Here is a 25,797-nt window from a genome sequence, read left to right on the forward strand (position 1 = left end):
GTGTGCCAGGATTTAACGTCCCTGGTTTACCGTCGATGGGTACGCGGATCAGCCGGAGGCCGTTTTCGGGATATCGTATCTCACTCTGTCGCTTAACTCCTTATCCCTTGACTTCCTTTTTTCCATGCTAGATTCTGTCGCGGATCATTTTGCGAATATATCATTGAGAGATTAAGTCATTTTACAGTTTGGTCGTTCCCTTCAATCTTCGTAATATTAAAATTACCCTTCTGCTTTGCTTTCAGCCCTGATCCGAGAAGGAATTGAACAGATCAAGAATTGTTTATCGAAAACATTCGGGTTACGGATCGATCGGCATTTCATCGAGAAACCACGAGGACCTCTAAACATAGGACATCGTAATTCAAAGGAAGATCAAACGGACCAAAGCATACTCGATGAACGCGATACACCAAGATTTCCGGTAGAGGTGTCATGATGTATCGCGGACATTCTCTCGATTACATCGTCCTCGAACGACCCACGAAATTGCAAGACTGTACTATGTAGGAATTTTGCTAAGTTATCTATTGCTGCCTGCACACAGTCATCATTCCTCAACTGAATACTCGATTCGCAGATCTGTGCAAAGGGTTTGACCCAGGATTAATTATCCTTTCCAATGCGTTTCATCGCTTCGTCGAATTTCGACATCTAATGGTTGTGAATTGAACGCTTTGACGGCCACCGTCGAGATTTTAATTCGATTCCATACCCTTTATCGATTACATATGGCTACATAGATGGCTTCTCTCGGTTAAATCGAGTTTAAATTAATAAAATACATGTTTAAGTGTATTAGAATGTACTCTACTATTCTTCTCGAATCACTCGTGGTTTGCCTTCGGCACAGTTCGGCTCGAGTCGGCCGGGTAGCCACGCCTCCTACCCTCGAGGAGGCTCCGCCCCCTACTCTTTCCCTTAACCAACGACAACCATCTATGCACGCGACTATACAATTGGAATTTATGTATATATACGTCTTTCTTATCTAAAAGATTAAATAAAATCTGTGGCCGTCAAGGTGTTACCATCACGTGCTTCAACAACGTCCTTTTGTTGAACCTTGCTCAAATACTCCAACGCTATCAAACACACGTGTCACCAATATAATTAAACGATTCTCTAACAATGTTCTGTAAATAATTGTTAGATTGTATAGGCGAGTATGTTCATTATTCGTAACGCTTTCTGTAAGGTGTCGAGTACACGTGGCAGGGAATTGCTCATCAAAATTATGACGAAATTATATGAGAATACCTTAATATATGAATACTATCTCTAATTTAACTGTAAATTAAGTGTACATAAAAAGGAAGAATTAAAAAATGAATCAGCGATTGAAAATAAACAGTCTTTTGGATGGGCCACCTTTTCTGAAACGTCCCTTATGACGAATAATAAAAATATAAGCTATTAATATTCAATATGGTACGCTGAAATATTGGCACACCATTTTTGAGAGAACCTGTATATTTCAACAAAGAGCAAAAAGAAAGATTGTCGCGTTTCCTCGGTGGAAAGGAAAGTAATATTTCCGTATGATTTACATGCCGAGCGTCAGCTCGCTCGTTAATAATTCAATTTTCAATCTGCTCCTTAATGCTACTCCCCGAGCTACCCCTTTTCCACCCTCCGACACCCCCTCGTTCTCGCTCAGATTCGTTCCACGTTTCTTATTTCCCTCGGTTTTTACCCCGGCATCACGACGTTCAGATAACAACGAGGTAAGACGGAAGTAATTACACCGACGGACGGAAATAAATATTTGCTGCGCAATTAACAGGGAGACGCGATGCGAATTCGATTTACAAATCGAATCATCGCCATGCTTGCAAATCCAATTGAAATACGCGACGGAATTTCATTTATTTGAATAATTTATTCGCTTCGAAAATAAAAGAACATCGTAACTTCAAAGTTACGTAAAATATTAGAGGTTATGTTGATACCAAAATGGCGTCGCTAAGTTAGCCGCCATTAAGCACGTGACCCTACCTAGTACAACCCCTATACCAATCCCTGATTCTTCCAACCTTTACAATATTCCACGAACGTGTTATTAATTATTTTTGAAAACTATTCCCGAGCAAAAATTCGTCGAATTTCGATCCAATTGCAGGATAGCACAAAAGGGAAAACCGAATAAAATTTCAAAGCTGTACAAAGGGAAAAGCGGACAGTAGCACGGGCTTGAATGCCAGTAATCGGAAAGGCTTACGAGCTGGTGTAATTGCCCATTGTCGATGGGATGATCTCAATTTTCAGAAAATATCCCAACGGTCGCTTAGAAAGCGTAACGAACGATATCGATGCCATACACAGCCAATTAGATGGAAAAACTCGCGTTCCGCTTTTTTACCGTTTCATAATCAAATGAGAAAAAAAGTCAACCATACAGAAAAGTTCTTTGTTCTAAATACCAACGTTTATTGGCTGCTTTCATATTTTGGATCAAAAATTAAAGTTTCCATCTATACAAAATCCTATTGTGATTTTATGTAATCAGTCTATTGATGAACTTTATTTATTTATTTTGGATTAAAAATGTTTGAATAATTAACAAACTTGTTATAATGAACTTTAACTAAATGGACATTTATACATGTATCTTGTTTCTGTGTTTCAGCTACTTTTGTATTTATGTATTAACAGGTAGTATGATTGGTTATACTGTTGAATGATTTGCAATAAATTAGTTAGATTATTGAATGGTAACGATTGGTAATTAGTAGTTAAGTATTTATGGGTAAATGGCTGATAAATCCTTGAAACGTTGAATGTATGCATAAACATAAGGTGAATGAACTCAAAAGAGGCAACAGCTTATAAACTAGGTCATGCAAATCATCTATTTCTGTCAATTATTCTACATAGAGGGGACAAATATGCTATTATTCCCCACTGGAAGGTTTATTAATTCATGTTTTTCAAAATCAATGCTTTAAGGTCAATAACCCTGCTTCAAATATTATTTTAAAAAATACTATATATTAAAATACATTTAAGTTATGAAGCATTTATATTAACAATAAAATTATACAATTGATTGATAATCTTGAGATTTAAGAAAAGGTAAAAATGACAAAAATAATTTTGCAAATCATAATACTTTTTTCTAGAACAATACAATGCTTTTTCTCTCTTCAAAAACGTTCAAAGTGTCTTATTATATCAGATATTGTTTCCAATGTCAGCCCTTTGCCAAACGAATGTATGATTCTAGATGATTATTGAAAAACAAAATCACGTACCTTGACAAATTGATGATGAAAAATTTCGTTGCATCCATTGACCGTCACGCGTTCAACAGTTGGGTAGGTGACATGTTTTGGCGCGTAAATGGTGTCCTCGAATGCTATCATGGCTGACGAGATAAACACTGTCAATTTTTCCCTGTAACGTATCGTATATTTCACTTTGACAAATCTACAGCATCGTCGAAATCGAATACGATGAAATCGTGCATTTGTTTTAAAAATGTCACGTTGTGATGTCAGTACGAAAGAAGTGTATATACGAAAGGGATTATTACCTGTTGGGTTTCTATTCGTCGAATTTCGTCCTAAAATCGTTCCTGTAACAATTACGAGCTGCTTTTTCACCAAGGAAAACGTTTGTATCGCGATTGTGCAACGTCCATTACGCACTTGACCGATCGGTCTTCGGTTCTCCCACCCTTGCCAAATACAAAATGGCGTTTCGATAAATTAATTTGACTTTTTTTAACGCGTTGAAAATTTGTACGTCTAAGGTTGTAGATCTACGATTTGAGGACCTACGTACTATTAAAATTACTGTTCTGATGTAAAAATTCATCCAGACAAATAACCACGTGAATCAATTGTAGTACCAACTATTAGTCACTTAACGTAGTAACTTCCGGTCAGTGAAAATTTCAAATTTAACTGAACGAATACTTGAAAATAATTGTTTGTGTATAAAAACCAACGAGATATTTAATTATACAATAAAAATGTTGCGTTGAATATGATTCGAAATATTGAAATCTATTAATATATTTTAATTTGCATCAATCAATATTCAATTCAATTAGCCTTCAATATTGTTATATATTTTACAGCGAATACTAGCAATTTATTTTCCAAAGTGTTATCTCGAATATTCTATGAAAAACTTGAACACCCTTCGGTAGGTACGGTCCTGGGCGTAGCATCCCTCTCGTTTCCTCCCACCCTCGTCAGTTCCATGGCGCTTGTAGTGCGTCTCTGTCGCTCGTTCCGCGCAGTCTCCTTGAGGAAGCCTCGCCACTCGTTTTCTCTTCGTCGTTCTACCTGTTTTTCCCTCACTCCGTACGGTGGTTTTCATCGATGGAGGGGCGCGGGTGAACGCGGTCGGGACGACAGTCCTTCCGCGGATTGCGGATATTGTGTCGCGTAGTCTCGTGCCTACGGTGTCCTTGCGTCCTTTACAGCGAGAAACTCGGAGCAAAGTGACCGTGTCGTTTACCGGCGACAAAACGAATGCTTCGTCGTCGTTCGAAGTTTCGATCGGGAGGATTCGTTTCACGGTCAAACGTTCGTGCTTGGTAGTGTTCCTCGCGTCTTCCTCCGTGACGGTTCCTTTCGGACGCGACACCGGTTGAAAGGTTAGGTTTACTTCTGTCACATCCGCGTGCTCCGTGCGACCGTACTATTTTAACAGTGAATCTGTCGTTCACTGTAGTGCATTTTAATAATATTCGCGAGTGTTTGTGGTATACAACGAACAACAGCCACGATTTCTTCGAAGCCGACCTTCGGACGCTACCACGCCTGGAATCTTTCGGTGAGTGATGTTACGAAAATTTGATTTTATCGTAGACATTTAGAATGCTGTTTTACCGTACCTAACCTAGGCTATATGTATATTTAACTACGGTCAATTCGTTTCTATTTATTTGATTTTTTGAGCGCGATGCGATTTAATTGTAAATACTAGAGAAATTAAATCGAACGTTTCAGAATTTTTTGCTCATCGATTGTTATCGATCGAGCGCGTTTTCTTGTCGTAACGGGTTTGTTTATAAGAGTGGTTCAAGTAGCAGCGCGCGCAACCACCAATTTCAAGACCGACGTTAATCCAACTGTGACTTAAATTTTTTTTTTTTCTTATAATCCAATATACCGTGCGTCGAGCATAGTATTGGGATTCGATACATACTTAATCTTCTCTAAACAAGAGCTCCATTAAAGTACAAACTTTGATTGAAATTAAATTTTGATTTATACGACTTCGAATCGTAAATTAAGACCTAACCTACGTTTAAATATTTGAAAAATGGAGGACACAATTTTTGCGGACGATCGCAAGGGAAAGCGGAAGTTCATCTCCGGTTTAACGGAGAAACGTGTAACGAAGTCAATCATCTTTGCTTGCTCATTTGCCCCGGACTTCTCGAGACTTCGTATTAATTAACCTTTCTGACAAGTTATTAGCGTCACGAGATCAAAGGCGTCACGGTATTACTCTCTTCGCTCCGCCATCCTTACTCCATTTTTTTTTCTTTTTTTTTTTTTTTTACTTCCTCATTTTGGTCCGCCTAGATCGTCGGACCATGGCGTGTAATTAAGACAACGATCGCGTGCCTAGGTGTTTACCGTGATTACGCTGTTTACAAAGCTACAGCGCAGGAACTCGTTACGAAAGCGAAGAATTCGAGTTCGCGTAGAGCGGTTACGGCATCGAGAACGATTTAACCCATTAGCATTATATTACACTTACATTGTCGAATAATTCCGCGAGCGAAATAGGTTATGTCGGAAACGGTTCTTACATCATAACACTCATTTCTATTCGTATCTTTATTACGAACTTTATGCGATTGTATTTAATTTTATCGAAGGCAGGGACGGACCAAGGAGGCGAACCCCTGGGATGCACGAATTCTTAAAAAAAAAAAAAAAAAAAAAATTCTTCAGTATTGTTACTCCAAGTTATTATCGTGAAACGATCTACCGTTTGAGATCACGAAGAGATACACCATCCTCGAGCAGGGCAGGCCGTTTAATTTCTCGTTTAACCGTCTAAAGAAAGAAACTCTGCAGCACGTAGAGCGAGCTCAGACGTGACGTGCAGTATGTGCCCCCCACCGAACGACGTCTTTGTGCGCTGAGAAATTTCTTTGTTCCGAGTGGCGTTCTTTGTCGAAAGTTCCCTACTGGCACAGGCCACCTGCGCCTCTCCCGATACCTGTTTTCGTGCATACACTCCACCTCTGTGCTTGCATTTTGCACGCACCCCATGCTATGCCAGACGTTCCCTCGTTCTTCACTTTCTTTTAGGGCACAACTGTACACCTGCCTTCCAGGCTTCCCCTCCCCTTTTGCTGTGCATTGAGAATAATTGTGCATCTACTTTGGGTATTGGGAATTATACATATAGTGTACCGAGGGATGATTAAGGTAGACTCTAGTTATATTGCCACCATTTGGCTTTCAAGCATACTAGTACCTTTCCCCTATCATCATAGACTATGAAAATAATACACTTTTATACTCTTTCCAAATGGGAGCTCAGAAGCTTGGAAAATTTTCTATTTTCATAGTCCAATCCGTGGCAATATAACGAGAGTCTGCCATCGTGTAACCTGCCTTCCAGGCGTCCCCTCCCCATTTGCTGTGCATTGAGAATAATTGTGCATCTACTTTGGGTATTGGGAATTATACATATAGTGTACCGAGGGATGACTACGGTAGACTCTAGTTATATTGCCACCATTTGGCTTTCAAGAATACTAGTACCTTTCCCCTATCATCATAGACTATGAAAATAATGCAATTTTATACCCTTTCCAAATGGGAGTTCAGAAGCTTGGAAAATGTTCTATTTTCATAGTCCAATCCGTGGCAATATAACGAGAGTCTGCCATCGTGTAACCTGCCTTCCAGGCGTCCCCTCCCCATTTGCTGTGCATTGAGAATAATTGTGCATCTACTTTGGGTATTGGGAATTATACATATAGTGTACCGAGGGATGACTACGGTAGACTCTAGTTATATTGCCACCATTTGGCTTTCAAGAATACTAGTACCTTTCCCCTATCATCATAGACTATGAAAATAATGCAATTTTATACCCTTTCCAAATGGGAGTTCAGAAGCTTGGAAAATGTTCTATTTTCATAGTCCAATCCGTGGCAATATAACGAGAGTCTGCCATCGTGTAACCTGCCTTCCAGGCGTCCCCTCCCCATTTGCTGTGCATTGGGAATAATTGTGCATCTACTTTGCGTATTGGAAATTATACATATAGTGTACCGAGGGATGACTACGGTAGACTCTAGTTATATTGCCACCATTTGGTTTTCAAGCATACTAGTACCTTTCCCCTATCATCATAGACTATGAAAATAATACACTTTTATACTCTTTCCAAATGGGAGTTCAGAAGCTTGGAAAATGTTCTATTTTCATAGTCCCCTCCCTGGCAATATAACGAGAGTCTATCATCTTGTAACGATCTTACAAAAACTGAAATTGTATGGCAAGATAAATGTATCAGCACGCGTCTTGAGGAGCAGATTTGGGGCTTGCGTAACAGTGCGATAACCTGCCTTAAGTGGCAGCTGGTTTTATCGGGGTCCCTGTTTCTTTCATTACCAGGGAACGGAAAGTTCCCAGCGACCACAACCACGGGGGAAAAAAGGAGCTACGCTACGAGCTAGGGTCCGTGGTGTTTGTTTTGAAACGCGTGCACGTGGCTGGAACGCTTGGAGTAGACTGGATTCTCGAGCGTGTAACACGGTGAAAGAGACGGGGAGATTGCGGTCGGTCATCGGACCGGAGAGGAAGAAAGATAGGAATGTTCTGGCTGTGTGGGAACTAGGTATTGATTCAACGATTCAGATAGATAGTTCTGCTAATATGATAATCGTGCGGTCTATCGAAATATCAAGGGCGGGCTGAGACTTAAATTTAATTAATTAGGCTCTAAAGAATTTACGAACCAATCCGTCTATGTGAAATATTAATAGTGGTATACTCCGAGTATACGAGAGGAAATATATTGACTGTTAAATTCCGATGTTTAATAAATATTTTGTACAAAGAATTCTTACGTGATTATACAACTCTATTTCTGACTATGATTCTTATTCTTATTCCAAAGGAAAAGTGTTCTGGCACTGCTTTTAACCCTTTGAGGAGTACATTTTTCTTCCAAACAAATTATTGCAATCAAACGTTATCTAAGGGATTATGATTCTGACGTCAAAATTAAAAAAATTAATTTTTGGAAAATTCCAAAATTTTTTCGAGGCAACTGGCGTGCGAAAAATTCTGAAAAAATGTATGTAATAGTACTAGGTACATGCATAAAAATTTATGTCTGTGAAGTTGGCATATCATTTTCCAGCAGATCAAAAATTAAAGGGAGTTCTTTTCGCATGCAGTCGAGTTCTATAGTTCCTGATAGTTTTTAGTGATAGTTCTGCTGATTTTATCCAAAAAAACATCGATCGAAAAAATGATCTGCTAACTTCCCGTAGCAGATCATTTTCCGACAGATCACAAATTAAAGGGAGTTCTTTTCGCATGCAGTCGAGTTCTATAGTTCCTGATAGTTTTTAATGATAGTTCTGCTGATTTTATCCAAAAAAACATCGATCGAAAAAACGATCTGCTAACTGCCCGTAGCAGATCATTTTCCGGCAGATCACAAATTAAAGGGAGTTCTTTTTGCATGCAATCGAGTTCTGTAATTCCTGATAGAATTACTGCGTATAGATATTGCTAGCTATACGAATTGGCGAGAAATATATAAAAATTGAACTTTGAACAAAATTAAGTATAGTAAAATAAAATAAACTAAACTAATATACATCATCTCTTTATTATCCTAAGCAGATGGAATAAAATAACATAAAATAAACTTGGGTAGGTTTACTTGTAACAAGCGGTACAGTTAAATAGAGAGATAGAAATGAAAAGAAATATAGTAATGACTGAATACAAAGATACAAAATATATTTTCTCTAATATGAGTTGAAACGAATACATATTGAACTAAAAAGACTTTTTCTTATACATACTTATCCTAGATAGAATAAAACTAAACAATAAAAAATGAAAAGCTTTCTCTTATATATATTAAATCATAAACTAAAACCCAAAGGCCAGAAACTAAAAACTAAAACTCTAAACTAGGTATTTTCTCTTCCCTGCGCTAGACTAATATAAAAGAAAACTTTTTAAGAAGGTTTGTTCGGCACCAACGTTAATAGAAAACAAACATAAAAAATATAAAAACAAATATAAATGGAAAAAGAAACGAATATAAAAAATATATGAAAAGAAGCATTATAATAGAAATGATTACTAATATTAAAGTTAAAGTTATATCATAAACTCGTTATTGTTGAATATCGCATATTGCATATGTGATTACATGTGGATGTATAATCGTATTGATATTAATTGTTCCCCTTTTTTTAATTAAGTCGTCATATTTGTACCAATATTCACCTGCTAATGTATACGCAACATAGTGCTTTTTCTCCTTACTATAATCGACTATACCGATTAGTATATACATTTTCTCACCGATCGTCACGATTTTTTTAAGTGAATTCAGTTTGTGAGTAATGAATTTATCTTTGTTCGGATAATTACTGTCACTCACAACAGAAGTGTCGATTATCAGGTGCGGCCCATATTCTGTCAAAATCGCTGTTTTCTTTTTACAGTTAAAACAAGTCTTTTCAATTATTATACAATCATCGATTGCTTCTTGTATTAGATGTAGACCACCGCAAAGAATCATATCAATGTTCACGTCTAATAATTGAAATTTTTTGTCATTAACATATCCGCAGGAACATTGAATCTTATAAGAATGACTTGGTTCTTTTTCAAAAAGAAACTGAGCTAAATGAGCAGCATTGCATTCAGCAACAAGGCGTTTTATATTTCTCGTGTAGGTCGTGAGAGTGTTTTGAAAAATTGGAGTCATTGATAATATCTTAGCTCTTTGAACATAATTGTCTTTTGTTATTTTTTTTGTATTGCCGACATTCTGAGCAAGATTTATAATTGGACAATCGGATGACTCTATATTTCCGCGATAGGTCTTATTTGCTAAAAGCCCACTGACAACGACCTGAAAAATCGAATCAAAAGCACACGTTTGCATTACATTTAAACTGTAGTCATTTACACGCACCGGTCCCGAAATGTTTCCGTTTAAAAGAACTGGGATTTGACCTATTTTGGAATCTTTAATATAGTCCCACTCGGGGCAATCATCTAAACACGTCGGTTTGGCACGTTTTCGTTTCGGTAGATCATCGCTTTGATTCTTAGGTTTTTTGTTTTTATTTAAACCTCTCCATTCTTCTTGAACATTCCATTCATTGTCAGCTGGAATATTTTCGTCTGTTGTAAATAGCTTTTCTTTATAAGGTATATCATTTATTACTTTCGATGAATCGAAAATATAATTATTATCGTTTATAGTAGAGTTTTGAGCATCGTCGAAACAGCTCTGTAAGGTGTACCATTGGAATCCTTTGACTTTCTCTTCTGTTATTGGCGATACGAATTTTGCTGAAGTCTCCTCTGATATTAAATTACTTGACTTATCTTTCGTATTATTATTTGGAGTACTACATACATTTTTTGGAGATACACCAAACGAGATCTCAACATTTTTAGTAGCGTGCTGAAAGTCGTTTACCTCTTGCAACTTTGTAGCTTCAGAATCACGTTCTGCTTTTGGGAATTTATAAACATCGGTGTTATTTTGCTCTTCCGATTTTTCATTTGGCAGAGCGTCCGATTCTTTGCAGCGTTCCTTTAATTTATCATCAATACGCTGTAGATGTTGAAGCACGAATCTATCTATCCGCATCGGAATTTCACCTCTAAAATCACGATTTTTTAAATCAGAAAATTCTGACTCAACTGCAGCTGAGGTAGGGGTTGCCGAGCCTCTCCGGAAGATGGGCACCATAATGTTAGTCCATAGTGGTACATATGGAAGCAAGTATCTTTTTAGCTTTTTCGCGAAGTCTACATTATAGCATGCGTTTATCACATCACCGTTCGTCGACTGATCAGCAATATCTACTGCTGAGTTATATAAATGCTCACTCCACAATTTCCAGCCTATTTTCCCAACTTTATTTTCTTCAGGGTTCTCTTCTGCATCAAATTGTTTTTCTTCATCAGTTTCGGCATTAATCTCATCATCATCATCATCATCATTTTTCAATTGTACGCCTTTTATTTTATCGTTTAAAAATCTTAGTCGTTCAACAGATGGCAGAGGCTCGTTATTTACATTTGATCCTATACATTTGCTGAGGGAAACAACGATAATCGATTCTATAAAGTACGACAAATCTTCTAAATTTGAAATTTGAGTAGCTTTTCCAATGCATTTTTTATAAAATCGCCGTACTAAACACTTATCTTTTCCTTTTAGACTTGACCATTGCGTAATCATTGCCGAGAGGTGACATATGTCTAATCTCATAAAAGTAGATGGCAACGAAGTCGATTTGTTTACAATAGCATTATAACACTTTTGTAAGTAATCATTAAAGCTTGAGCATCTGCCAAATATTTCTGCAACTGCAATCAATAATGACCAACCAAAATCAGTAACGACGATAGGTGGGATTGGTGCGTTTGTAGCAAGAATTAAGCGCAAAAAATTAGCTACAATGAGAGATCGTTGATCAGCGGAAACCATCTGGAACGTGGGCATGCTACCTTCTTTTGTCACGAGTACACACTGATAAAGAAAAATGTGTGGCTCGTGTGATTTATCACGCTTCGCAATACCGCCTGTAGCATCAATAGCTAATATTGCGTTTGGATCTTTACGACACCGGGATATATATATCTGCAATTGTTCGGGTCGCCAATAAACGCAGTTAAATTTTAGCAATGCGACGTGATGTATGCATCCAACAAACATACCATATTCAGCACTTTTTAATAAATTTAATGCAGGATTTGCAAATTTTAAACCGTATTTGTCCAAAAGTCGCTGTTCTTTAGCTTTTCGGACAACTTCATTACTTGGCAAGACCGGTGGGTTTTTATCTCCAAATTTCTTTATACGTCCAGCTTCTTTTCGACGCCAAGTCACAGCATCTGCGCATCTATTAATAAGGAAGTCAGCAACTTGGAGACGACGTACGCCTCTCAACTGCCTTCGTTTTTTTCCAGAATGAGCTTTAGGTCTAATGCCATTAATGTGACATTTGAGAATAACATCGACGTTTTTTGCCGGTTCTTTTATCAAACTTCCGCAAATTTTCGCGCTACATTCGCAGCAAAATCCCTCAAATGTCAAAAAATATTTTGCAGTTGCACTTCGGTAGACGTTATTATTTTTAAAAACAAACACACAATCGAGATGGTGCTGTATCCAAATTGCTTCAGCAACTATGTCCGCCCACCCTTCTCGCAATTTCCAATACGTACGCTTACCATATATTTTCTTTTGGGGTCGGATGACGAGCCATTTTTCTTGTGATATTACAAGATTAATATTAATCGAGATAAGACTAGTTTGAGTATCTGTACTTTGATCTACATATTCTGTTGTATTAAAATCATTATTGCTTATAAAGTTAGTCGATTCTTGCATTCGAATATTAAATGTTTTTAAAATAAAATCTTTAAAACCCTGACGATTATTATTAACGATCGTATGAATATGTTTTGGCGTGATCCTCGATCCTTTATCTGCCATAAGTTCTGAAATTCTCTGATAAACTTCATCGGAAGGTGGAAGAACGTGCCCTTTTTTATCAATAGTACAATACTTAACATCCGACAAAAGTTGTTGTAAAATAATTTTATCATATGATAATTTCCTCATTTTTAAGAGGAATTTTTCTTTCTAAGAACAGTCTCATACGCTACGTGTATGTGCATAATCCCAGCGAGAAACAATCGCCGCGCGGTCTCCTGTCGCCAGCTAATGGTGGGGGATGCGCAGATCGGTCGAAAATTGGTAGAAATGAAGAGTAATTTGTTTAACAACTTTTCTAATTATTTTCATAATCAGAATTTTTGGAAAGGCATTATACACACCAAAAACTATACGCAAACTATTTCATAATAAACAGAACTATCGAAATACGACCAGCATATTATATCTATATTCAAAAATACGAGATTTCCGAGTAAAATAATTGTTTAAAAAATTTTCTAATTGTTCTTATCATCAGAACTCTTTGGAAATGTAATGTACGTCACCAGAACTACACGAGAACTCGATTACAATTAACAGAACTATCGAGAATCGACTAGCATATCACCTGTATATACGAAAATCTAAGTTTTTTGGGCAAAATAACTATCACCTCTGGTCTGCTGCTAATTTTTGGATAAAATCAGTAGAACTATCACTAAAAACTATCAGGAATTATAGAACTCGACTGCATGCAAAAAGAATTCCCTTTAATTTGTGATCTGCCGGAAAACGATCTGCTACGGGAAGTTAGTAAATCGATGTTTTTTTGGATAAAATGAACAGAACTATCATTAAAAACTATCAGGAATTACAGAACTCGACTGCATGCAAAAAGAACTCCCTTTAATTTGTGATCTGCCGGAAAATGATCTGCTACGGGCAGTTAGCAGATCATTTTTTCGATCGATGTTTTTTTGGATAAAATCAGCAGAACTATCACTAAAAACTATCAGGAACTATAGAACTCGACTGCATGCGAAAAGAACTCCCTTTAATTTGTGATCTGTCGGAAAATGATCTGCTACAGGAAGTTAGCATATCATTTTTTCGATCGATGTTTTTTTGGATAAAATCAGCAGAACTATCACTAAAAACTATTAGGAACTATAGAACTCGACTGCATGCGAAAAGAACTCTCTTTAATTTTTGATCTGCTGAAAAATGATATGCCAACTTCACAGACATTAAAAATTTTCAGAGCTGTAGGACTTTTCATTCAAGAATAATCAATTTTATTCTGAAAAAAAAATTATAACTTGGAAAAATCTGCAAATTAAAGTAAAAAATAAAAATAGAGAGGTGGTACAAATACCACTGCTCCTCAAAGGGTTAAAGGGTCGGAGGTGTGATTTTGAAGGTAATGGGATTGAGGATGAGGACCAATAGGAATTCTTGGATATTACTGAAGTTCGAAAGGTCAAGCGTATGATTCAGGGATGATGAGTAAGATTCAAGGGTCGTATTTGTAATTGTACATAAAAGATAGAGCAGCTAGAGATAGAATTTAGAGTTTGAGTAAAAATATTTGCTTAGTCTATGACGGTGTCCAACACGAAAATATTATGTAATAGTGCGTTAGGATGACGCGATGAAGGAATTTGTAGAATAATCCATAGACGGTGCCAGAATTCTTTTCATTGCAAGTTATTAGGCAATTAGCTGGTACGCGTGGGTAGCCGAGCCATAGCGTGAATAGATAATTACACTCACACAGAGTCATCCAGTTGAAATTGGATTCGTACGAGTCTCTTCTGAACACGCACACCTACGTTTAACGCTAATTCATCTTATTTCTTTCTCTTTTTTAACGAGCTGCTCGTTAATTTCTTTGTCGAGTCCCATATTCTCCTCGCACATGAAACGTTAATTCTTTTTTCGAATTATCACTTTCATTGTAACATTTTTATTTGGGAAATACAACCTCGAGTACTGATCTTTTATTTAACTCCTGGACGACGGACCATGGAGAGAGCCACAATTCTAATTTCATTGATTCTCTAAATTTAACACGATTCCTTTAAAAATTATTCTTTCAACTTGTATATACTTTCTAAGTTTTGGGGTCACGATTGACCCAGAGCAAAAGGGTTAATCAACGCCTGATCCAATTTTATTTCGTCGTCGGGAGATTACCTCGTTTCCGGATGATTCTCTCATGGTAGCCGGAAGTAATTGTTTCAAGCAGATACGAAAGTCGGGGACTTAAGTTTAGTCGTTTCCGGGATGGTAATAATTTCGAGATGCAACCCGCCGCTGGAAGGACGGCTGCATCGTGTAATCTCGAAACGTTTAATTCCCTGGGCCCTCATTAAAACGATCCACTTCTCGTGGCTGAAAATAACGAGAGCTTTAATTGTCGCCTCTAACGAGAGGCTACAATTGCTACGCCACTATTCCTGTGTATCAAAGTTTCTCAGATAACCCGGACCTATTTCGAAGGTCCAGCACCGTATAGAGTTAGAAATCATAAAAATTCGAAAGGATATATCCGTTAAGTGTTCGCGGTTTCCCCCTCGTGCAGCGATGAAATTTTTTTATTTTTCATTTTTATTTTTAATAACAATTTTATTAATATATTGATGAGATTTTCCTGCTTATAATGAGACCAAACACGGCATTTAATTTTTAACTCTTTATGTCAGCTCCGAATGCGTCTCCTCGTTTTATCTACTGTCTCCTTTTTATGTTAACGTCGCCAAAATAGAAACAGTTGGAGAACCGAATCTTCACCGGTCGCAAATTCCAAACACATATTGAGCCTTTACTGTAGATTCAAATAAACTGGAGTAGAATGAAGTATAATTGAGTAGAACCGCTTGGATTGATCCTGTAGGTCCAATAAATCTTCCGAAATTCACTACAGCCCGTAACAGAGGCTCTCAGAAGGGATCGCCTGGCATTCACCGCGTCACCGTTTAAAATTCCACCGCGCAGGCCAACGATCCGATGCCGAAGGACGATTAGACCCGGTCGTCCTTGCCTGCTGGACCTCTTCCCTTCGTTGTCTGTTGCTATCCGTTCGAAAGGGAACGAGGGACCGGTTATTTCCGGGGTACCTTTGAAATTAGATTTTCAGCTACGATTACTTTTCTGCCCACAGTGCGGCATTTGCACCCCAAAACGAGGTAAAATATGCTTTTATACAAATATACCATCAATAAAATAATGATTCACTGATAGTTAGGTAATTAGACACATGGGAATTTTCTTTATAATTTGTCAAATTGAAATATTCAATTTGAAAATCATCCAAAATAAAAATCGTCTTTTATTATCGCTTTGGTTCCTTGAATTAAATGATGAGTGATAGAATTAAATTGCTACTCCCCCTCCGATTTCGATGATTTTTAAATACGTTGTAAAATTCGATATTTGAAGCAACTTTTTTTCCTCCAAGCTATATTTCGGACTCGATCGGTTTGCGAGATATTCGAACCGTAAAATAAATTTTCCCGTAGAGTCGCGACGTCGAAAGCGCGATGGCCAAAGGACGCGTTGGAGTTGCGGTACAGGCGGTCTCGGTTAGCCGACTGTCTCGAGAAAAGTTGCTTCCGTTCGTAACTACGTTTCTGACTCGCAGCCTCTCTATTTTCATCGATATATCGCTGAGATATCGCCTAGCAACGAAAGCTGATAGCTAGCTGCGAATCGATAGCTGTTCCGTAATGCAATATATCGAATGACACTACTTTGGTCCGTGCTTTGACTCTGTCGTTCAGTGGTGCGCTGTCTTTGTCCTGCCACACCGGTCTATCGACCCCTAGCTCCGTACACGCACCCTCTGCCCTTGAGTAAATACGTTTATCCGCCCGTCCGCCCCCCCCCCCCCCCTCCCGGTGCTGGGGGCAGGCATGCAAATTCGTACGTTTGCTCGCGAGGCGTGAAGCGAGCGTGGAAAAGTCAACCGTGGTGATCGACGCTGTTGGAAAACTCCGGACACGAATTTTTTTTTTATTTCACTTTTTCCAGAACACGCCCCATACGAAATTGCTGGAATTCTATAGCGTTCTAAAATTGTAGGCGTTTAGTGGAGGGAAGAGAGTTTCGTCTCCCGGGGACGCTAGGTGGCAACGATATGATCGGTGTTCTCTCGCAAGCGCTCGCCCGGCATGCCGTTCGGATATACAGGGTGATCCTCTCGCTAGGGGACACAAAGGAACACTGGCGACAATGGACCCCTTGACCACACCATAAGGAGGTCCGTATTGGGGACCTACCCGGGCCGAGACGACTCTGTGTGTCTTCATGGTGCGGTCAATGGAGTCATTGTCGCCAGTTCCTTTGTGTCCCCTGTATATAAGTTCCGAATAGCGGTACGATAGGTGTCTGGGGCAGGGATCCGTCTGTTGTCAGCCCCACTGGACGAGTCTGACAGACGATCCCGAGGCGAAACGCCTTTCTCTCTTTTACAAAAGTACAATTAAATATAATCGTTTAATCGGGCTCGTAATACACGGGAGAAGAATTTCCACGTATCCAGCGTCGAATGCATTTTCCGAAGCGCCATTTGCGCGCTCGATTTATGGCTCGGTTAGCCGGCCAGACGAATAGCTGCAATCTGGAAAATAAACAGCCAGCCTGGTCAGCAAACGGCATCGACTAGCTCGCAGATTTATTCGCACGGACGGGCAAGAACGCGTTCCGCTGTCGTGCATTCTTATCCGATTCCTTCGCGATCGTTCCCGCGGCTACGTAACGCGATTAAACACCGCAGTCGCGGCGATTTTTCCGCAAGTAAAGCCGAGTAACCGAGTTTCGGGAACAAAACGAAGAAGGCTCGAGGAAGTTACGGTCGTGGATAAATTTCCTTTCGCTGATATTTATGTCCGGTGTTTACATCATCGTGTTCCACCGGTCGGAGAAGATAACGTTCCTCCTGGGAACGTATCGTCGGAACATGAAATCGATGGAAGAATTTCAACGAAATTTTCGAAGAACAACTTCGTACCACGTGCCGGATACGATTTACTTTATGTAAATTCGTCTCCAAGTATGAGAACTTTAGTCAGGGACGAGTGGGACGTGTTAATTGCGGTAACGAGCTGGGTGTATTATGGTTAAATGCATTTCCAGCCGTCTTGTTTTATCATTTCCTTCGTTCGAACGACGAGGTAATCATAAAGTAAATAGGATTTCAACTCTTTTTGTGAAAGCTACTAATTAATATTAATAAATTAAATTTATAAACTATTAAATTTCATCTTCCAAATATTAGCCGCACAGTGGGCTGGAAATCCGTTTTTCCTGGGCAAAATTAAATTTTTCGAAAAAATTTTCAAAGCTTCAAAATCCAAAATATTAGCCATTTTATGTAATTGTGTGTACTGGGGCATCACTCGAAAGACAAAATTCGGAAATTCAAAGTGAAACCAATTATTCTTTGAAATAACAGGTTTGGATTAGCGTTTTATATACAGGGTGTCCCAGAAAGAGTGTAAGCTGACGCTGCCTCCTTAGTAATTCAAAAACGAAGCTTTATGCAACATTTTCGCAAAGGAAGATGTTATTCGGAATCACCTCCTTAAGAGACTTACATTCTTTCTGAGACACCCTGTATATTAATACATGTATTTTCATTATTCAATTTGTTCCTAAGCATTACTTAATCCATATACAAATACCGCAATGATTATAACAATTGAAACTTTGAGTAGGGTTTTAATGAAATAGCTAGAAGTGGTAGACATGAGACTTGCTTAATATGAAAGCTTAGACAGTTATGAAGAGCAGCACTCAAATTTCAATTGCAGCCACCTGCAGTTGTTGAAGTTACGCGAATTTTAAGAAATGTGAAGCAGAAGAGTTATAATAAATATATTTTTCCAATTCAAAGTTATTCTTTTCAATATTTTTTAATATATTTATGTTAGTTACATTAATGGTATTTTTGTTGAAAATAAGTCGATACAAAGATATTTTTAATTTTGACCACCGAAAGTTGCTTTTCAGACCACTTAGCACGATTAGCGCGATTTTTTGGACATCTCCCATGATCTGGCAAAAAAATATTTCCAACAAAATTTGACCAGCATTCTTTTTCAAAAAATTCTTTTCCTTTTTATAAAAAACGGAGAATACCTCGATTTTTTAAATATTAACATTTATTTTTGACTTCGTAATATTCTAACGGGTGTCGAGATGAACTCAACGACCCACCATACCTAAACCTTGAAATAACGCTGAAATAATTTTGGCCACGAAAAACGTGTTGCCCGATTTCGAAATCGCATGGGAAATGATGCGTTTTATGGGGATCGTAGGACGCTAGGAATTCCTTGCGTCGTTGAATATTTATCATTCGTCGTGGAAATTTCATTAAACACCGCCCTCCTCGATCCCTGCCACCACTCGTGGGATACTAATGCTTGCCTCGCACGACCCAACTTTTACTTGGAACGGAATTTTATGTTCGATGTGGAAGGAAACGCCAATGGGGCGTAGTTCGGTTTGTTATAACTTTAAGGCGCTACTCGAAGTCTGGTTCGGTTTCCTTCGCGAACGTTTCTCCTAATAAGCGGGACACGAACGGGGAAGAACGCGCGAAGCGTTGAAAGAAGCACGAACGACCGGCGAAAACCATATACGGCCGTAGTGTCCAGGTCGTTGGCTCGGTTAAACCGTCCAGAACGCATGGGTTACACGCTTAAACGCCTCTCCGTACGATGGAAACGATAGTTGGGAAAAGTATTCCTATCGTTTCGGAGACGATTACCAGTCGACTGGTGCCGGGCAACCTTCGTTCTCCTTCCTCGGCGAACGGGAAAACGAGATGTCCGTTCATGGACAGGGAAAGGACACGGTTGACCATTGTGCTGGAAACCGCGTAATATCGAGTTTGTGATGGATATTTAAACAAACAGAGAATACTGGTTGTTTTTCAAACGTTTCTGTCCCTTTATTCGAGTTGCTCGGTTTTCACCTGTGTTACCAGACCGCTATCAGGATTCCGTATTATCAAATGAGCTGCAGGGTTAACGAGCGTAGCCAGCCCACGTTTCCAGCGTAATTAATATAATGAACGAGTCGCTTTAACGTTAAAATAACGCGTTACGGAGAATAATAGCCGTTTCAGCCTTGTGTTCAAACGCGAACGCTAACTACAGGACCGATGCACCGTACACTTTTCCGATTTTCCACTTAATCCATGCTTGCCTGCTGTAATAGAGGCCAGTTTTCTGCGTATTTAACAAAATTATTGTGAAATTATTTAGCGATCAAATTTATCAGCAAAATTGATTTTTATATAGTTACAGTACCCTTGGTGAGTTTCCCTAAGGAATATGAAAATTTGGGGGAATTTTAAGGTACTTGAGTTGATATCATTTTAGTTAATTCGCGTTGAAGAAGGATCTTTCAATTTGGGACCATTGAAATTCACGATAGCATGTTGTTCCGATCGATTAAAAGCGTAAACAGAGTAGACGTCACCGTCATGGTGTAATTTCCCGTCGGGACTAATTTCCTCGCATGCATATTTATGCGTGCACCAGGTTGCCCTGTAATGATAACGTGGATGCCAATTTTATCCTTGCATCGGAGTTGCTCGCCCGTGGCTGATTGCAGCCTCTAGCCTGTGATCCATCCTCCTGCTCATTGCTTCGCGGATAATCCACAGCTAGAAACTATAAATTAGTCGTTCCACGTAAGAGCGAGTTATCTGTTTGTTTGTTAAACAGCAGTGAATCTTTCAGATCGGAGCCAGAGTTGTTACGTAAGTAATTCATGGCTGAGACGAGAGGTACAAGTGATTATTAGCAAAGTTGCAAGGTTACTTCGTCGGTTTGTAAGTTTTATAAGACGTAGATACTTTTCTCAGACTTATTTGTGGATTTATAGAGAGATTGGTACACTTGGAACTTTTTTAGAAGGTCCAGAACTAAGCTTGGATCGCATTCCTATATCTAGGGATCCCTAGATGCTTCTTAAGTACCAAACTAAGGACAGATAATGTTACTGAGGTTTTATTGTTCTTGGATTGTTATATTTCTGTTAATAGTGCTCTATTAATTTATGTTAGTCTAATTAATAGACTTCAACCTATATCCATTGACCTAGGGTTCCCTAGATTTTTTTAATCTACCTCTTCACATGTAGGGTTTCCTAGATTTTTTCAGTTATATTTCCGTATCTAGATCTTCCATCTAGTCCCCTAGATGTCACTTACATCCCCTCATTTAGGGTTCCCTAGATTTCACTTACGTCTCCATATCTAAAATTCCCTAGATCTTATTTACGTCCCCGGATCTAGGGTTCCCTAGATCACTCCTGACTATCAAATTCATCACTGATCCTATTGCCAAGCCTTCATAATTATACAGAAATCTTATTTAATTCCCTATATCTAGACACCTATCACAGCCATAACTAAGCCCGCAATATCGTCATCTCCTTCCTGTGCCATCCATGAGCCTAATTTCGTTCAGTGCATAGCAACCCACTTCTCGATTCCGTTTCGCACGTGACCACGTCGATATTCGGGTCAGAACAACCTGGTTATTTGCAACCGGAGGAGTGGGTAGGGAGCGATCTCCTGAGCTCGATCTCGGCCCTCTCGTCCCGTATTAAAATGCGCCAGCATGATTCTAATAGAAGGCATTACCGAGCCAGGGCTGGATGCAAACACGTTGTAATGTATTCATATTGGCCCGGCGTGCTCCACGGACCTCAAAGCGAGGGCTCTTCCTCGACCGTGATATTTGAATTTTAATGCGAACCCGCTCGTTCTCCAGCCTATCCGTCTCTCTCCTTCTCATCTTCCACTGTCCCTTTCAAAGCTCCCTTATACCTCTGTCCCTCCGATGCTCTTCCAAACGGCTCGAATCATCCATCGACCCAACAATCGCCGGATTTCCCTGGCCCACTGCACGGAATCTCGTAAAAAGGACTCCGCCCAGATCCCTGGGGGGAACTTCTCGTTCACGAAAACGTTGATCCGATTCAACTTGTCCTTTCTGTCTCCGCGTTAACTCTCTACGACACAGGCTAGTTATTACCCGGGACCTTGCTCGTTATCGACCCTCGTTTTCTAACGGAACTTCCGTTGAAGATGAAGGGACTCGTAAGGATCCTTGCTTTGCTCAGCATTCCAGGATTTCTTGGAGATACCGTAGGGTCCTCCTTGTTTGTACTGGAGAGATTTACATGGGAAAGTCGTCCATCATTGGTAACAGTGATAGGTTCAAGGAATGGGCAACTATTGTGCCCATGTTTGAGATTTGTTACAAGTGATTTATCGTTTGGCTACTTTGGAAAGCATAATGTTTGTATTCTACTTGTCATGGAAAGCAATTTAGCTCTTCTTTTTCGATTGAAGGTAGATGTGGGTCAGGCTGGTAGTCCGGGATTGACTCGAATATACCTAATCCTCATTTCACTGCAAAATTAATACCAACAATGGAAGATTCTTTTGAAGGCATTCAAATATATTATTTAATATATAATAATTTATATCATTAGGATGAGGAGAAGGCTGGCTTAGCACTCGGCGAGAATATTTTCGTTATTATTTAAATTAATTAATTAATTATAATTAGTTAATTATTAAATTTAATATATAATAATATAAATACTAATTAGTTATAAATGAAAGTATTAAAATTGAATATATTTTTATTATCCATTAACAGAAACAATAGTAAATTAATAAGGAAAGGATTTCTAAGAAAAGATTCTCGCTGACTGCTAAGCCAGCCTTCTCCTTATCCTAAGGATAATCGTTTTCGGTGCTCAACGAGGAATTCCCGAGGGATAAATCCTGAAAATGCCTCCGATTCTCGGTTATCTTTATTTCACCAGCGGTCTGGTGACTTTCGATTCTCCCGTTGAGGTGGATACCCACATCACTCCAAGATATATCCCTTAAATCTTTAAGAAAGGGCCCAGTTTATCCCAACATCGAGTTCTCATCATTTTTCTAACTTGTTCACAAAATTAACGTATTTTCATCTTTCGAAACAGGATTATTCTTGCCACTACGGAAAAGAAAGAAAGACGAGCGTCGTTTACTTAAAAACTGTCCGGTAAGAAAATAGCAGGATAATAATGGCCGGCGTGTTCTCGTTCTTTCGTGAGACACGAAGACTTCCGGTCTCGTTATCTCGAAACTCCACGGCGTACTCGTTAATCCGCCCTTTCTTAATCCCACCTTGTCTTGAGGCATGCTGAGAATTTTTTACCCAGACGAATAATTCTTAAATCGTTGTTCCTTGGGGAATATGCTTTTTATTCCGTTTTTTTTTTCGGTGGTACATCAGGTGCTTGAACCTTTTGCCGGGTCACGAAACAGCCTGATTTATCGTCGACTACGTATCCCTAAAAATGGAATCTTAAGCTTTACTTTAGTTCACTTAAAATGCATTTTAAGTTTAATCAGAAAGGAAGCGTTTCCTCTGCAATGACTTCAATTTGATTCTTTTGATCAGCCAATTAATCGAAGGACATTCGGCACTTTCTTAGGAATTTTCAGCTCGGATAATCCTCAGCTACTTAGCCCTGACCTTTTCCATCGACAATCCCGAGGTAGTCTTTTCCTCGGGGATTACCGAACGGTCTAGCAATGACGAGCAAATTTTAGCGAATCGAGCCGGCTGGCTGAGCGCGATAACAGGCTTAATACCGGTCCGGAACCGGAAGCGTGGCCATTGTGCCCAGGACAGGTTATTGGCGTCAGTCGATCGTTCGTCAGTTCGTTCCATTTAACGTTGAACGTATTTCGTTCGATCTTCTTCCTTCCTTTTTTCATCCAGCGCGGATTTATTCAATCTACATATACTTACAGGACACCCTGTATATTTGCTTCCTTTCGAGACGCAGCTCCTAGCAAAAAGTCGGTACATTCTGATTCTGATTTTCCGAGAAAAGAAAAAGGCGAGGGAGAAAGAGAGCAGAGCGAAGACCCGTCCCAATTTTCCAGCGACGAAACGAAACATCCAGCGATGCGGACACCGAATCCCGTTGATATTTTCCTAGATTTTCTTTTTTTTTTACCTTTGCTTTATTTATTCCTTTTCCTCGCTGGAAATCGTTGCCTCGCGAGCACGCGTGTATTTGCGTAGCAACGGGGGAGAAAGAAAACTAGCAGCTCCGGGAAAGGAAATAACGAGACTCCGTTCTTCACGCTTTCCCTTCTTCCTTTCTCATTATTTTCCGAGTAAACACGTTGCGATGATAAAAAAGAAGAAGCCTGGGGAAACAGAAGAAATTGGTCGGTGAACCGAGATACCTGGCTCCCTTCATGCTTAGAAGTTTAAAAAGGGATAATTATAAAGAGGGTTCTTCTAATTGGGTTTGTCGAAGGAACCAACTATTTGATTTTTCCATTCAACATTTCAAAGAGAAAATTCCCTTCGGGCTGTAACGATTTCATTCTCCGCGTTAGCTCGGCAGAGGTTTATTCACAGGTCACTTGGAACACATGTAGGTAGAAGAAGCGAGCTTGATTAATTTCCGCGACAGATTTCGCGTCGCGCTAATTACGCGGAGCAAGTGGCGACCGGGCTAAAAGTAGCCCTGTCGAGCGGAAAACAACTCGTCCAAAAGGAAACCAACCGCAGTCTAGCACCGTTCGTCTTCGATGAAAATAAATCGAACCTTACCAGCGCCTATTTCGATCCCGACCGTACGCGAACGAACGAGATTGTAATCCAAAAAATTCATCCAAGATTTGATCGAAATTCCTGGAGGTAGCTAGTAAACCGTGTAATACGAGGCATGCGAGTAAACCGGGACAACCGTTTCACAGGAAAGTAATAATAATTTCAAAGAAGCTTCCGCGTTTAAGAAGCTTCCCTCGCCTCATCTCTGATAATAGTTTAATTGTTGGACGAAGTTTGCCCGTACGAGACGGAAGTTTAACCTAACCGTTCATCCCTTTTTCTTTCGCTCCAGTTTTAGAGGATACCAGACTCTGTAGGCAACCGGAAGCCCGTTATTTTTAATTTAGATTTCCCATCCACGGAATTGTTAACGAAGTTTTCGAACAGTTAGCAACCTCGTAAATTTCGCAAAAATCTTCTCCGTGCGCGCGTTGCGTTTCGTGGTTTGGCTTCGAGTTGGTTTAACCCTTTGGGGGACAGTGGGAAGACACCTTTTTGTTTTTATTTTTTACTTTAATTTGCAGATTTTTCCAAGTTATATAAGTTTATCCAAGTTTTCCAACTATCCAGTTAGATTCGAACCTATTCCCAATATACTTGATCTAAAGGCTGGTTCAGACACGGCTAGTAATTTAGTCGAGTGGAGAGTAGCTACTTACTACTAAATCGTTTAGCGCATAGAAAAGTGTCCGGACTAGTACAGTTGAGCTTTGAAAATCGAGAGTACAAGATATATCGCTTGACTAAAGAAATGGGTCCGGACAGGTCTGTTCGGAAGCCTAGGTAGTGGTGGGGCACGCCTAGGTAGTGGTGGGGCAAGCCTATTTAGTGATGGGGCAAGCCTAGGTAGTGGTGGGGCAAGCCTAGTTAGTGGTGGGGCAAGCCTAGTTAGTGGTGGGGCAAGCCTAGTTAGTGGTGGGGCAAGCCTAGGTAGTGGTAAGGCAAGCCTAGTTAGTGATGGGGCAAGCCTAGTTAGTGGTGGGGCAACCCTAGTTAGTGGTGGGGGAAGCCTACTCGACCAGAAAAATCCAATGAAACGGATCTACTCGACTAAACTGTAGTGTCCATACACTAAACTACTCGCCACTCGACTAAACTACTAGCCGTGTCTGAACCACCTTCTATTCCTAGTGACAGAGGAGTATTCGTACTTAGATGGCGCCACCGTCGGGACTTCGCCAGTTGCCTACACCACAGGGGCTACCTTTCCGACGATCAACCGCGGAGTTTTAAAGCTTTGCGTTAATAAGGGTCAAGGGTTAAACGACAGCAGGAAATATAAAGCGTCCACGTCCCTAAGTACCCTCAGTTACCAGGGTAGCCCACTAATCGGCCGCTCAGCCCTCGAAGGCGACACGCATTTCCAGGCATCCCGTGATTCGCTCGGCCGACAAAGTGCAAACATTCGATCGAACCGGTAGTAGGGTGGTTCAGGAAGGGGTGCACGGCTTTTTGGTGTTGACAAGGGGAGTCTGGTTTGTGGCAGGATCGC

At 39.6% G+C, this 25,797-nt stretch overlaps 2 protein-coding genes and 1 long non-coding RNA gene across 3 annotated transcripts in view; 2 read left to right on the forward strand and 1 right to left on the reverse strand.

Moving 5' to 3' along the window:
* LOC117608757 (uncharacterized) overlaps positions 1–1,273 on the forward strand; it is an 18,873-nt gene extending 17,600 nt beyond the window's left edge. Inside the window, exon 10 of the mRNA XM_034334329.2 lies at positions 246–1,273. Coding sequence (XP_034190220.2) covers positions 246–251 — 6 coding nt within the window. The 3' untranslated portion in view covers positions 252–1,273. The remainder of the gene's footprint in view (positions 1–245) is intronic.
* LOC117608758 (uncharacterized) overlaps positions 1–3,841 on the reverse strand; it is a 25,483-nt gene extending 21,642 nt beyond the window's left edge. The window contains exons 1-2 of the long non-coding RNA XR_004582401.2: positions 3,536–3,841; positions 3,255–3,396 (exon numbers count right to left, since the gene is read on the reverse strand). This is a non-coding gene — a long non-coding RNA (uncharacterized LOC117608758). The remainder of the gene's footprint in view (positions 1–3,254; positions 3,397–3,535) is intronic.
* A 406-nt stretch (positions 3,842–4,247) lies between these two features.
* Positions 4,248–25,797, forward strand: part of LOC117608784 (alpha-mannosidase 2) — a 74,317-nt gene continuing 52,767 nt past the window's right edge. The window contains exon 1 of the mRNA XM_076689851.1: positions 4,248–4,788. The gene's annotated coding sequence lies outside the window, so the exon portion shown is untranslated. The remainder of the gene's footprint in view (positions 4,789–25,797) is intronic.

The sequence above is a fragment of the Osmia lignaria genome, chromosome 8, assembly GCF_051020975.1.
Source record: "Osmia lignaria lignaria isolate PbOS001 chromosome 8, iyOsmLign1, whole genome shotgun sequence".
Lineage (NCBI taxonomy): Eukaryota > Metazoa > Arthropoda > Insecta > Hymenoptera > Megachilidae > Osmia > Osmia lignaria.